Consider the following 15,214-nt stretch of genomic DNA (forward strand, 5'->3'; position numbering starts at 1 on the left):
GTGTGTGTGTCTTTATTCTGTTCTGTGGCAGTGATTTCCACCATTCTGTCTTTCAGGCCACTGATCTGTTCTTCTGCCTCAGTTATTCTGCTGTTGGTTCATTCTAGTGTATTTTTCACTTCAGTTATTGTATTGTTCATCTCTGTTTGTTCTTTAGTTCTTCTAGGTCTTTGTTAAACATTTCTTAAATCTTCTTGATCTGTGCTTCCATTATTTTTCTGAGGTCTTGGGTCATCTTTACTATCATTACTCTGAATTCTTTTTCAGGTAGATTGCCTATCTCCACTTCACTTAGTTGTCCTTATAGGGTTTTACCATGCTCCTTTTGTCTGCCACGTATTTCTCTGTCATCTCATTTTGTCTAACTTACTGTGTTTGGGGCCTCCTTTCTTCAGGCTGCAGGATTGTAGTCCCTCTTGCTTCTGGTATCTGCCCCCAGTGGGTGAGGTTGGTCCAGGGGCTTATGCTGTTATCCCCTTGATAGGGGGTTTGGCTGGTGTTGTGGTGACCAGAGTGGGGCCTCCCCTATGCTCTGTGGTTGTCACTGCCCTGTCTGGGGTGGGGTCTGCTCCCTAGTTGTTGGTGTAGAGGCCCCCAGATCTGTTTCTGAGTTGTGTTTCTGATCTGTGGTATGAGGTAGGTGGGATAGGAGCACCTGTGAACGTACTCTGTTGTGTCTCCTTTTGCCCGTTGTGTGGGCTCACAAAGTATACTGCTGTTGGCACTGCTCTCAGTCCCACCCTAACTGTGGGTATGCCAGCAACTGGCCCTGGTGACTTTCACACTTTGTTTTCAGCTGGCCACCAGCACAGATCCACTGAGGCCAGGTCCCAGGACTGCAGTAGTCGTGCACCTGGACCCACTGTGGGAGCTATGGAGGCAGCTCGAACTCTGGTCTGTCCCAACCCCCATGTGCACGTGCCCACAGAGCCCACAGCTGCCAAAGCCAGGCCCATCGCAGCTGTGAGAGCACTTGTTGTCCTTTTGGAGGTTTTGCAGGTGCTGAATTTAGGAAGCCATCAGTGGAGGTGTAACTCTGCAGTTTGCACAGCTGCAAGGAGAGATTACAGCTCTTCTTCCTTTGTCACACATCCCCTGGGGCTCAGCTGTGAGTTCAGCCCCTCCTCTGGGTGGATTTCCTAGTGGGGGGAGCTATCTGCGCCCTCCCAGGACAGTGGGGTGGGTCCTGGTACCTGCTAGCAGGCTTCCTAGTAGTGAGAGTTATCTGCGTGCTCCCAGGACAGCAGGGGAGGTTCTGGCACCCACTGAAGGGTTTCCTTGTTGTGGAAGCTATCCGTGCCCTCCCGGGACAGTGGGGCAGGTCCTGGCACCCACTGGCAGATTTCCTAGTAGCAAGATTTTCTGCACACTCCTGGAACAGCAGGGGCAGGTCCTGGCACCCACTGATGGATTTCCTAATGGGGTGAGTTATCCGTACCCTCCTGGGACAGCTGGGTGGGTTCTGGCACCCACCGACAGAGTTCCTAGTCGTCAAAGCTATCTGTTGCCCTGCCGGGACAGTGTGAGCAGATCCTGTGACCCGCTTGTGGAATTCCTAGTGTCAGGAGCTGCCCGTGCCCTTCCAGGTCAGCAGGGGCAGGGCCTGGCATCTGCCTGCGGGTTGGGAAGAGGAGGCCACTGCTGACCCCTGCAGCCCAAGGTGGCGGAGGTGACTCGTGCCTGCCCCTGGAGCTCTGGTAGGTAGTGTCCTGTTGCCTGGGAGAGCTCACAGGGTAGAAGTTCTTATGGTGGTCCTGCCCCTCTCCTCATGCACCTCCCAATAATGGTGCCTTGCCTCTCTGGCAGGCCCAGGCTTCTTCCTAGTACACCCTCAGTTGCCATGGCCCGACCTCTTCAGGCTGTTTCTGCACCTAACCCTGGTCCTCTCCCTGGGACTGAGCTTTGGAGTCTGAGCTTCAGCACCCGACCCCCAGCCTCACTGCCAGAGGCTGGTTGGGGAGCAGAGGGTGGCAGTGCCGACCCTCTGTGCAGCTTACTGTCCTCTGTTTTGCCTTCCACAGACTGGTAGCCACTCTCCCCTTAGGCTCCCAAACTCACCCTCCATCCAGTCTAACCTCTCCGCTGGTGAGGAGCCTTCCCAAGGTGCGAGAACCTTTCCTCCTTCACAGCTCCTTCCCTGGGGGTGCAGACCCAGTCCTGATTCCTTCTTTTTCTTTTTCCTCTTGTCCTACCTGGTTACATGGAGGTTTGCTTGTCTTTTTGGACGTCTGAGGTCTTCTGTTGGCGCTCAGCAGCTGTTCTGTGTGAATCGCTCCACTTGTAGATGTATTTTCAATGTTTCTGTGGAGGGAGGTGAACTCTGCTTCCTACTCCTCCACCATCTTGATCCCAACGCCATGTTGATCCCGACCCCAGTAATACTTTTTGCATTTTCTTTTTGCTTTTAATAGTGACTGCATCATTTGTTCCATGACATATGTACTGCTTTCTGCCTGTGAATTTCAAGACACCTTCATCTTAATGTCTTCAGCACATCATGTCATCAAGCACCTGACCAGGTTCACAAGCTTAGTGACTGACGGGGAAAAGAAGGAGCCATTAGGGGAACCTATGTGTGAGGGAACTTCCCCTTGGCAGGAGGCCACAGTACTATCAAGTGGGGTCATATTTGAATGTGAAACAGAAGTCCTGCATTCTATTGTGTCTCCCTCAGTTATAAAGCCCCCAGTAACCATCAACATTTAGGTTCACAGGTATGATCAGAGTGAAAGTACAATAATCTGCACATTAATTAGAAGCATGTCCTCCCCCCCACCCCACCCCCGCCCAAAACTTTCAATCCTAAGGATAAGAAAGGGAACCACGCTCTGGAGACAGCAATCTCTGTGTCCCTGAGAAAGCCTCATCAGACGCTTGGGGTTTCATTGCTGAAGGATTACATAAGCATTCAGGACAAGAAGGATTTTAGCCCTATTGAGGGTGATGCTTTCTTTGATTGCTACAAATCGAAATGTGAGATCATGATACTGCATAAGTGAATGGCTTATAATATTGCAATTGTCGAGTCAAATGATATTAGAAGAAGTGAATTCCTTGATATTAGCCATTTTTTCAAAGAAGGTGTTTAGCTACTATGGAACAAAAGAAAATATGAGCTATACCCTACCAATGAGAATTTTTAAGGGTTCAATGGGATTTTCTATAACTTGTATTTAGTAAAAGGCATCTGTCTAACTAGTTCAGGAGAAAGATGGATCTCTGCATTTGCTTTAGGGGGACTTGTGCTCTGATAGTCTGAATTTAAAATTTATTGTTACCAAAAAGTGGACATTAAACATTACCACTTTAAAAAGTACAATGTTAACATAAACACAGTACATGTTTAAGAAAATTTGTCTCCTAACAAAATGGTTGTTAAAAAAAATCTTGTCTTTAGAATATCAGCCACAGTCAGGTCAAGTACACATTTTCCCCTTTGAAGTGGTAAGAGAATGAAAAAAGTGTCAGCTGTTTGATCACTAAGTACATTTGAAACACATGGGGAAAAAACAGAGACATTCATTCCTCTCCTCCAAATAGATTCTTTAAAGTAACATATTGAAAACTATTTCAGTAACTCAAAATAAGAATACAGTTAATTCCCCTTAATGCCACCAGAGTGATCTTCCTAAAAGTTGCTCTGAATGAAGATTTCAGTGTTAAAATCACTGACTATAGATCAGTAAATTAATTCATTCACTCATTCAATCATGCTCCTTGTCAAAGCATGAAGGTTGTTCATGATCTTAGTTGAATCTAATTTTCCAGTCCCTTCTCCCTCCGTGAACTTCGTCTTCCTGTACTGTGACATTTTGGTTCTGTCCATACGGGACTATCTTCTGTTCCCCACATCTTTGGCATATACTTCCACTCCTCTATGCATTCTCCCAGGTTTTATTGCTCTTGGTCCTTCTCACTCTACTCATCTGCAGTAACTGTACTCCTCTTTCAAGGTTCGGGTCAAATACTACCTCCTTGGTTCAGATTTTTCTATACCACGCCTCAAAGCTAATGACCCACTCCTCTTGAATCTAGTGTCTTTTTTAGCCATTTTCACCAATCAACCTTTTGCATGTACTGTGTTATATAGTTCACTCACTGTGTGTCTCTGTTTTTTAAAGATTAAATCTGTTTCTTTGTTCAGTCTCAGTGGTGGTTATATAAGTATTGGTACAGTATTCTCTGTACTTTTCTACTCGATATATTTCATAATAAAAACGTTTTTAATATTAAAAAAAGAAGACAGTTAACTGACTTATCCCAAAGATATTCTGAAACAATTTCATATCCATTAAATCAAATGTTCCCAAATAAAGATTTTGAATGTTATCATAGATTTAAAAAGTACCCATCACAAAAGGAAAGGTACGATAATTAATTGTTCAAGTTTTTACATGAAAACAAAATCAACTTTCCACATAGTCAGTGAATATTGAACCTGAAAACAAAGCAGTCTAGGTAATTCATCTTCAAAGACAGATGTGAAATACATAAGCCATAAGTGATTAAGTGTGTGTATATGTTAATGAAATACTTTTTGATCAATGCTAAGGGCAGGTGTCATTTTATAGTGGGGCAACACCAATTAAATGACATCTTAATGTCTTTGTGGAAATGACACATTCACAAACCCATGTCGCAGCACTGGTATTTAAACATCTAGGTCTGTTCTCGTAATGAGTTTTAGCAGTTTAATGTATTCAAAAGCAGAATTTCAAGTGCTTTTTTAATTTTTAAGCTCTTTATTGGAATATGATCGCTTTACACTGTTGTGCCAGTTTTTGCTGTACAACAAAGTGAATCAGCTGTATTTATACATATATGCCCATATCCCCTCCTTCCCGTGACTCCTTCCCACCCTCCCTATGCCAGCCCTCTAAAGCAATGGAGGAGATTTTCCTTTGAAATCGTTTTTCCCCACTGGAATTGGCTCTGTAAACCAATGAGTAAATACAAAGGGGTGCACGGATCAAATGGATCTTATATTCTTTAACTTTTTTTTTCCTTAAGGAAGAACACTGTAACATTCCACACTTGGGCTTTCCATCTTTTGGGACTGATACAGAATTGCTGGGGCCAAAACCTAAAATTCAGTCGACTTATTGCTAAAAGTTAATTGACAGTGTTAGGGAGAAAACATCTCCATTGCTACCAGAGGGTTGAAAGCTTGATACATGTACCTGTGGAACTGCTGCTACCCACATAACTGTTTAGGATTCATTTGGTGGTTAACAGAAAAGGACTCTTACACTTAACAAGCAAAAGATAAACAAGATGTGCTGATTTCAACTAGAGATTCTGAGACTACAGCAATGTGGTTTGATGGAGATAACATTGCACTTGTATCATCTAACTTAGGTACAAGTTCTTTCTTCAAAGTCATCAGAATAACAGGAATTGAAGAGACTTTTGAACAATTGCCAGCTCTTGCTGCTGCTGTTTCAGGAAGGAAATAGTAAACATTTGCATATTATTTAGGTAATTGTTATATATACTTCAGCAAACAAAATACCCTAATGTTCACATCCCCCCTTAGTTCTCAATATTAAAACGCACACTACTTACAGCTGTCATGATAATTTTGTTTTGCAGCATAGCCATTTCTTGTCTAACTTCATTTTGCTCATCAGTAAGAAGATATTCCTGATCCTTCTCGAAGTCTGCCATACTCTAAAACAAAAAGCCTAGTTCAGTGATAAAGCATCACTTTTCATCTCACCTTCTAAACACGTGCAATTAAATTTCAAAAGTAACAACTCTGAATATTCAAAGGATGCTCATTATTTATTCCAAAAAATATTATAACTAACACATGGAGATCAAAATACCCACTTGAGAAATCTTTTAAATGTCGTATTTGAGTCAAATATTGCTATTATCACAGAGGTACAACAGTAGTACACTTTGCCCAAAACAATGGGTTCATGAACAGTTAAGGTCAAGGTGGAGCGAAAAGAAGAAGGAGATGGAGAAGGAGAAAGAAAGAAAAGAAAGAAGAAAGAAAGAAAGAAAGAAAGAAAGAAAGACGGAAAGACAGAAAGAAAGAAAAAAGAAAGAAAGAAAGAAAGAAGAAAGAAAGAAAGAGAGAGAGAGAAAAAGACTGACAATCACATATCATGAAATGCCATAGTTTAAAAACTCTCTGATGAGCATTCTAAACACCAGGTAACAAGGCACTTATAATGATTAATAATCAATGTAGCATGGTTCCATTAGAGGGAAAAAATAACCTGTCATATGACCTCATTAAGTTATAAAAAACAAACTTATGTTCTAAATCTTTACTATTCATTCATCAAATAGGGATCTGGTGCATCCTATATAAAAGGTACTTTGTTAAGCGCTGTGGAGGAATGGAAAATGAATACACAATCTCTTGCTCATTCTGGTGAGAATTAAAAACATGTAAATAGACAATAACACAAAAACATTATAACAATTAAGGAAGCACATTGTGCCGTGGCTGTGTTGTGGAAAATAAGATTGGTTCTGATTTTGTTGGCAAAAGAGTAAGATCTCATTAGGTAAAGGAAAGAGGGCATTAAACCTATTGTAGGGGAGGAGCGTAGGCAAAGCAAGGAGGTAATGGAGACTTAGTGCAGAGAAAGCAGCTAATCTGGAGAGGTGGGAGGAAACAAAGAATATACGTGTGACGCTACAAAGAGAGGGTCTTGTTATGAGGAACACGCTGAATACCTGAGGATTTAAACTGGGAAGCTGTTATGACGGGTTTCCAGGAGGGAGGGGATACCTTTTGGAAGATCATATTGCAGAAGTGTGAAGGACGGATTGGAGAAGAGAGAAGTCAGGAAAGAGTTTAACAGTACAAGCAAGGAGTGATGAGGTCCTGAACTAGGTAGGGCAGCAGCAGTGGGAAGTCAAAGAAAGAAATTAAAGTACAGTTGCAGCGGTGAAAATTGTAGGGCCTAGTAATAGCTGGGTGGGAAAGACAAGGGACTTGGAGGAGTCAAAGGCAACAGTAAAGTTTTAACCAACCTAAGTGCTGACATTTAGTAATAACCTTTCAAAGATACCTTCTTTGGTACTTTATCAAATCTTCACACTAATTAATAACCAGTTCCCAGGGGGCATTAGAACAACATGTTGTCTACTTGGAAACACTTCTAAAATAACTGTTTTGCATATATATGATGCTAAAGTTCTTTAAAGAATATTTATTTTAAAACCCTTTTACTAGTTTACTTAAACCATCTCTATTAGTTTAGAAGAGTGACATATTTACATGTATTTGAGCAAGATGATTAAATGGAGCACCCCATCAAAAAAAGAAGGGGGTATATCTGGGATTTCCAGATATAAATAAGCATGTATAAGTATGTATCTGTATGAAACAGAGGATGGTGTCATGAAGTCAATCTGCTAGTGTGAGAATGGGATGGTAGATGATTCTCAGTTCACAAGCTTTTTGCCCTCCTCTGGCTTTTTTCACACCGTTATGCATTCCAGGTTACCTCTTATGATTATACCTTTGCATATAAAGCCATTTTTAGTCACTGTGGTAATTCTAAAAGCAAATATGCCATTAAACACTCATATAGTATATTTGAAAATGAGATATTCAATAATTACAATTGCTACTCCCTACTTTACACAAACCAGTGAAGTAAACAGAAGCAAAAGACATTAGAACCTATTTCATAGACTTCCTACTTACCATGATAGTTTTCACTGATCTCCCAAATAACTGATTGTCGAATACGAAACTATGATTAAAGTATCGATTCGATTTTAATCACAATATGTCTATTTCTAGGCAATATTCCCAAGGTACCCTTTCCTCTTTTAAATAATATCACAAAGCTAGTAATAAATCCTAAAAATAAAAATAAACTTAGCATTCATGTTAAACCAGGAACAATTTAATCCAAATGGAACATGCTTAAGAATTTAAAACGCATAACCAAACTACTGTTCCCATAAACTGTGAAACAATCTAACTTCTAAATAGACACTATGTTTTATAAGAATGAATTGCACTACCAAATACAACAGACCTTTATGACCTCGTTGTATAAGTTTTTAATTTTTTTCAGTCTCTGGCTCTGAACAACTCTCGCTTGTTGAAAAATCTTTTGTTGCTCACGAAGCAAATTCTACAAGTACAAAAGAAAAAAGTTGAGATAAAATGTGGTTAATTTAATTCTTAGCAAAGCATAGCTCTACATTAAGTTAAAAGCATTATTCTTTAAATCAATATTTTAACATTTTCTGTGCTAACTTTTATAACAAAGCTTAGACATTTGTGTTTACCACCAATATACAAACACATGTAATTTGTTGTAGACATACAATGCTGTACAGAGGAAATGTCCTTCCTTACCCATATTCACAACATCCATCTTAATTCTTGGTAGTTTCAAGATCCACAAATGGCCTTTACAACCATCTCTTTACCAAAAATAAATGAAATCTATGCAATTATCCTACTTAACAGCAATTAATTGAGAAAAATACTTTCCTGACAACATTTTAAAGGTGTAATAATCCTTGGCCATTCAATATCCACACAGATAAACCTTTCAATAATGCAAAACTTTGAGTTCTTTGACCTAATCTCCAAAAACAATTTTGTCCTCTTCACTAGTTTAGTTCTTACATGTTCTTACCCTAGATTCTGTCACCCTCAACAAGTGCAAAATCTATATAATATGAAGAACAGCAAACTCATATAAGAACTGTATGCCAGGTCCTGCTCTGAAAGATTTTAAGTAGACTTAACATATAGAAACTCGGTTTTTTTTTTTTCTTTTGGCTACACCACGCGGCCTGTGGGATCTCAGTTCCCCGACCAGGCATTGAACCCGGGCCAAGGCAGGGAAAGCACCAAATCCTAACCACCAGGGAACTCCCCTAGGAACTCATTTATCCTCAGAGCAAACCTATGATGTAGGTACTCTTATTATGTCCCCTTCATAGATGAGGACACTGAGACACAGAGATACATAATCTGCCCATAGCTCCACAGCCAGTAATTGGACGAATCAGAACTGGATCCCAAATATTATGGTTCCAGAGCCCAGGGTCTTGACCACTGTACTATGTACTGTTTGCCCATTTTTCCCAACAGGCAACCTCTACCTCGCTATGTCTGTAGCTCACTCCCTTTTGTGCTACAGCTCCGCACCCTACCAGGACCTGATACCTACATTGAATTGAACACTTTTCACTGCCCCCTTTCTCCACCCCCGCCCTCGGTTTCCTCCTTCCCAGCTAAGGCCATGGGCATTCACTATACCTACACCCTTCCGTTTATACCTTGCCCCCTTTTCACTCTGTCAACGTGCCTGGCTAACCCTAACCCTGGAAATCCCAGTTCTCCAGCTACTTTAGATTCGTGATCCCTATGACACTCATCTAAGTTGGACTATAATGCAGCTTGGCAACAGTATTTCCCTGGTCCATTCACTGACCGGCTGTCAGGAAACAATTCCAGGTCTTCTCCTCTGCCCTCAGAAGGCAACACCTCCTCCACCATCCTTACCCCTAACTGGGACAGAGGTCAGTCCGTTAAGCGTAAACCATGCCCTGACTGCAATGACTGGTTCAGGAATAAGCAAATGATCCAAACTAGATGAGTGACAGTCCTCCGGATGAATTTCCTGCCAAGCTATAGAGAAAGATTTTCTCAGTCCACTGGGGTTTACTAAACTGGTAGTGCGTTTAGGGGTGCAAGATTCTTATCTTACAGATCCCATGAAAAAATCCTACTAGGAGATGGAGACAGAGCCCAAATGACACTGCCTGAGAAACCTTTCCCCAGACCATCCAGCTATATCTGGAGCTAAACTCCCTTTGGCCTCCTTAGATAAACCAAGAGACTCTTCTTTCTTTTGTACTCTGGTAAATTTATGTCACTTGGAACTGCAAGAATCCAAACCAAGAGAGGGAGTAAAGACCACCGCCTTTTGTGAGTGTGGTGTGTGCTTATACCTCTCTGATTTTCTGTGATCAGGGTCCAACCGCATAGCCAGCAATGGGGCCCTGGCTCAGGTCTATTGGTCTAAGACATGGCCAGGCTCTCCATTACCACTGGAGACTTGGTTACAACAGATTAATTATAAAGCTAAACCTGATACCAACAGCTAGTTTTTCTTCTTCCTCCTTGGTTTTCTTCACACCTATATTCCACTCCAGAAACAAAGTCAGAAACTGCTGAGAATATTCACGAAAAAGCTTCTGCCTGTAAAATGTAATAATGAGCAATGTCATACTTCATATAGCTAAGAGAAAAGTAAACACATTCAAAATAATATTGATTTAACACAAATCATACGAGGATGAGTCAAAAATTATCCGCACTCTGGTTATATTAAAACTTCTGTTGGTTGCACTGTCTTATCAGCGCTTTCCTTGCAAGGCTACTGTCTCCCCAGTCACTGCTGTGCAGGTGTGAATGTGTTACATCAGTTCATTTGCAACCGCAGTGTGAGCAAAAATGGATGCCCCACACGTGATTTGCATGAAAGAAAAGCAGCGTGCAGTGATTCGGTTTTTTGTGGTCTGAGGGTGTACCTGGTGCTGTTATTTATCGAAGACTCTGTGTGCAGTATGGAGAAAGTGTTTTGTCGCGAAGAAGTGTGTATGAATGGATAGAGAAGGTCAAGGAAGGTGGCACAGGTGTTAGCCATCAAGAAGGAGCCGGACGCCCGTCCACGTCCATGGCTGATGACAACAATGAGCGTACACGTGAAATGATTCTGTCAAATAGACGAGTGACAGCGGATTATGTGGCAAATCATTTGCAAATCAGCCACGGCTCTGCCTATGAAATAGCCCATGGCAGACTTAGGTTTTGAAAAGTTTGTGCTGAAGCCTAAACTTCAGATTAAACGCAGAGGACTACTATCCAAAGGTGTTGTGATCTTGCATGACAACGCACAACCCCACACTTCTGCCCACACTGTCGACACTCTGCAAAAACTTTGTTTTGAGGTGGTAAAGCATCCTCCCTATAGTCCTGATCTTGCTCCATCAGACTTTCACCTGTTTGGTCCTCTGAAAGCAGCCCTACGAGGATGAACATTCACTTCTGATGAAGAAGTGAAGATAGCAGTGCGTTTGCGGCTCACAGCACAGCCTAAAACATTTTTTGATGAGGAAATTTGAAAGCGTGTTGACAGACGGATAAACTGTATTGAAAAGCAAGGAGTTTATGTCGAAAATGATGTATTGGTCTTTTCTAAAAAATAATTAAAATAAATTTTACAGTCAGAGTGCGGATAATTTTTGACTCAGCCTTGTACTATAAAGGGAGAAGGGAATACTCGCAGCTGAAATCTTCAGATGGGAAACAGCAAAATAAAATGGATGATTTACTCTCATTCCTTGAGTATTTGTTCATAACTGTCTAAGAGGGATGCTATCTCACATGCCTTAGCTCTTGAGAACTAAAGAAGATTTATTGCATTACAAATTTTCCCCAAAATGCATTTTATCTATAAGGTTGTTTTTCTTTTTTTCGTTTTCTCTTACTGAATAACATATAGGTTGTGACATGATAAATAGATTCAATGAGGATGTCATATAAGCTTTCCAAACAGGAATATTTCACTTTCCCCCCACCCTGCCACAATAAAGATTTTGGACAAAAGATTGGTGGACCCAATAAAGATAAGTTTTTAAATTATTTAAATATAAGATTAACCTTTTCCACATAATTGAATACAGCTAAATATCACAAGAGATTTCTCTTTCATTCAGCTAGCATATTCCAAGAGCAAATATAAACTTTTCTTAAATACTAACAAAACTCAACTATAATTTGAAAGGAGAAAAAAGGTTATCTTTATTGACCTCTAGTAACACCTCTCCCTTCAATTAAGGTGTAAGGTCACAGGACTAAAGGAATTATTTGCTTAGATAAAAATCAAGCTGCATGTGTTTTCAACAGAGACTCCAAGAAATAGAGGATAACAGTATTATTTTAATTAACCTGCACTCACAAATACTAAGAAATGACACCCAGATTCTGGCCCTAAAAACCAACAATGTTTGTTACCTTTGCTCTCCCTGGGTTTTCCAAACATGCTCAATTTTCCGATTAATGGTTTTGACAGAAGCATTGGTGTTCATCATAAATCTTTTTCTCTTTGCATAAAGAACCTTTTTAATATCACCTATATTAAACATAAATATTTATTTACATTTAATGTTGATTCAGTAGTATTGGAAAGATAATTAGCATTTTTTAGAAAGGCATCATGTCAAAAATCAAGTATTCGCTTCCTTTCTTTCTGTGTAATCTTTCAGTTACTGGTACCTCAATTCTAATTTTTATGACTGCACACCTCTTAAAAGATTTGCAACAGAAAAAGAGCTAAGAAACCAAAGTTACTCTTTCCCAAAATGTGTAAAGAGTGTCTCAAAGACAGTCTTTCATTTTCTCATGAAAAAACAGTTATAAAGGCTACTTTTTTGTAAATTTATATGATATCCTCCACAGCAAAGGACACACTCAGATCGATTATTGTCAGAACTCGATATATAAAACACACATCATCATTCTAAAGTGTCCAAAAGAGAAATAAATAAGTCAACAAAAAGTATGAAAATTATTATTTTTTTAATTTAGTCAATGATTTTATTATTTTTGAGTTAAAGACGAAGACCATGGAGAGTTTAAGGAAATAAAGAAATTTATTCAAAAACATTTTCTAAATCCATTCTTAGAAAAAAAAAGGGAGTTTTTCTTTATATCATCTTTAAGAAGAAGTTTTGCAATTGGTAAAATGTTTAATACTTCTAAGAATGCTTTCCTAAGCATTTGACTGTATGTTATGGATCTACCATGAATACTTATTTTCCAGGGATCGTGATCAGCTACACTATTCTACAACTATTTTATACATCCAGTTTACTTTGTATGATAAGCAATTTATGAGACAGCTCACACTCAAACACCTTGCTTGTATGATCCATACTCAAAAACTGACTTGGACTCTTTGTTAAGAGTCTTCTCCTGTAACTGTCAGTTACATAACCTGTAACAGATGTGTAACTGATATCTGACAGAACAATTTAAAACTTTTAAGTTTATGGTTCTGATCATACATCACCAGCATGCTAGCCAAGCTGCCTTTAGTTCTGCACTGCACAGCTAATGTAAATATAACAATAGAGACTTATTTTACAGGCTTCAATGTAAAATTCTGCACCAAAGGAAAGAAAAAGGAAAGTCGCAGAAAATAGCTAGAGTGAGAAAATTAAAAACTGATATTAAAAACATATATTCCTTACTCTGAGATACCAAGTGGGAAAGACATTATTTCATCCACATTCTTCTAATATTCCACAGTCCACCAAATGCACCCATGTATAACATAAAAGCATCGCCCTTACCTCACCACTGGTAGCACCATTCTCTCCACAGCCACAGTAAAAAGGGAAACTAAGGAAATCTATGAAGCCAAATCACACTAAATACTTACGGAAAATCCTGAATCTGAGAACAAGGCATTAACATTTCCTATGATACAAGTTATAGGGGTTTAAAACAGTTTACTTTCACTACAATATCTCCTAAAGCCTACCTTCAAAACTTTCCAGCATATTCTGTATTTCATTCCTGTAAAGAAATTACATTGTTTTAAATTACGTGTACCTAAAATACCATGCTTGTTTTGGAAGAAACGTGTCATGCCAAGTGTTTTACATACACTACCTGTTACATGAGCCGACCTTTACTTTTCATTCTTTCTTTTTTAATTTATTTATTTATTTATTTATTTTATTGGCTGTGTTGGGTCTTTTTTTTTTTTCTGCTGTGCATGGGATTTCTTTTAAGTTGCAGTGAGTGGGGGCTACTCTTGGTTGTGGTGCGCGGGCTCCTCATTGCCATGGCTTCTCTTGTTGCAGAGCACTGGCTCTAGGCATGTGGGCTTCAGTAGTTGCAGAACATGGGCTCAATAGTTGTGGCTCAGGGGCTCTAAAGCACAGGCTCAATAGTTGTGGCCCATGGGCTAAGTTGTTCCGCCACACGTGGGATCTTCCTGGAGCAGGGATCGAACCCATGTCCCCGGCACTGGCAGGCAGATTCTCAACAACTGTGTCATGTAGGAAGCCCCGACCTTTACTTATCTTAAAAGCACCTTATGGGGCAAGCAAAAATTACTTTAAACACATTACCGCAAATCTTCCTCAAATGTTCCTGAAGGAGGACTTATTCCCTCATGGTTATCAATTGCTGGGTTGTTTCCTGCATTGAAATAAAAACGGAAAACATTTTAAAATGAAGAATGGCATTTTGATCAGTTTTCACGGAGAAATCGCCTCACTGTGGAGGGTTTCAGGCTTTGCGCCACCAAAAGCTTTTTAAAGCGGGCCTCTGAGAGGAATCATGTACATGCAGGTCAGCGGACACTAGGTCAGGGACCAGGACCATTGTTTTGGAGACAGCGTTACAAGCCTTTCAGGATTTACTGTTGGGGGAACCGTGAAGCACCTATGAGATAAGGTGGAAAGAAGCACTTGCAAGCCGCTGTGAAGGAGAGCTGCCATGAAGCAGAGCTGCTATGAAGCTTACACGAGCAAGCCTGGTTTGGGATATGAGGATGAAGTGGGCAGCCTCCAGTACCTGACATGGCTTTGCACACACATGGACTTCGCTGTTTACTGTGTGGAGGACTGAGAAGCGGTGACCTGAGGGACAGGGTCCCTGCCCCCTGCCCCCCACCCCCGCCCCCCCGCGCTGTGATCTGCAAAGGTGTCAGATAGACCGCACCTTCGGGCGCACCCTCTGGCCCACTCAGCCCTCTCTCCTCCTGTCTCTCAGAGTCACACACTGCCATACCCTGAGCCTCCATCTGGGCCTCCTCAGCGGCCCGCAGGCGCTTCCTCCTGGCCGGCGCCATCCACCCGTGTCTCCCGAGGTAGGGACAGCTCTCCTGCACCTTTTGCGAGCACAAACTTGAAGACATGGATGGGCACAGGGTCAACGAGTGAGGCCGGGCAAGGGTCCTCTGCACGGATGAGGGTGTGCGTGGCCTCATGTCTCTCGCTGGACCAGGAGCAGACGAAGCGGCCCCCTCCCCCCAGGGCTGCGATGGAGGGCTGGCTCCTGCACCACAGCCCCTGCCCGCGGACATCTGGGTGTCGGGACCCTCTGGGGACAGAGGTTCAGGACCCCACGTGGGGACAGAGGCCACCCGTGCCCCTCGGGTCCCGAGCGACCACGTGCTGGGCGGGAGGCCTGACC

At 41.3% G+C, this 15,214-nt stretch overlaps 1 protein-coding gene across 1 annotated transcript; it reads right to left on the minus strand.

Moving 5' to 3' along the window:
• Positions 1 to 5,382: 5,382 nt before the first annotated feature.
• Positions 5,383 to 14,822, minus strand: LOC130842273 (synaptonemal complex protein 3-like). Its single transcript, XM_057718909.1, has 6 exons — positions 14,741 to 14,822; positions 12,020 to 12,137; positions 10,102 to 10,201; positions 8,016 to 8,114; positions 5,566 to 5,670; positions 5,383 to 5,436 (listed from the first exon to the last, which is right to left on the minus strand). Exons 1-6 carry the CDS (start codon positions 14,820 to 14,822, stop codon positions 5,383 to 5,385), a joined length of 558 nt encoding a protein of 185 aa, XP_057574892.1.
• Between the last annotated feature and the right edge of the window lie 392 nt (positions 14,823 to 15,214).

This window comes from Hippopotamus amphibius, chromosome X (genome assembly GCF_030028045.1).
Source record: "Hippopotamus amphibius kiboko isolate mHipAmp2 chromosome X, mHipAmp2.hap2, whole genome shotgun sequence".
Taxonomy (NCBI): domain Eukaryota; kingdom Metazoa; phylum Chordata; class Mammalia; order Artiodactyla; family Hippopotamidae; genus Hippopotamus; species Hippopotamus amphibius.

What these genes read in the sequence shown, in the direction of transcription:
- LOC130842273 (XM_057718909.1), bottom strand. Translation starts at nt 14,822, where the DNA reads ATGGAGGCTCAGGGTATGGCAGTGTGTGACTCTGAGAGACAGGAGGAG. An exon ending in GCCAGAGGGTGCGCCCGAAG is followed by an intron (nt 12,138 to 14,740) that starts GTGCGGTCTATC and finishes TGTTTAATATAG; the next exon opens with GTGATATTAAAAAGGTTCTT. An exon ending in AGGAAGAAGAAAAACTAGCT is followed by an intron (nt 8,115 to 10,101) that starts GTTGGTATCAGG and finishes TTGTACTTGTAG; the next exon opens with AATTTGCTTCGTGAGCAACA.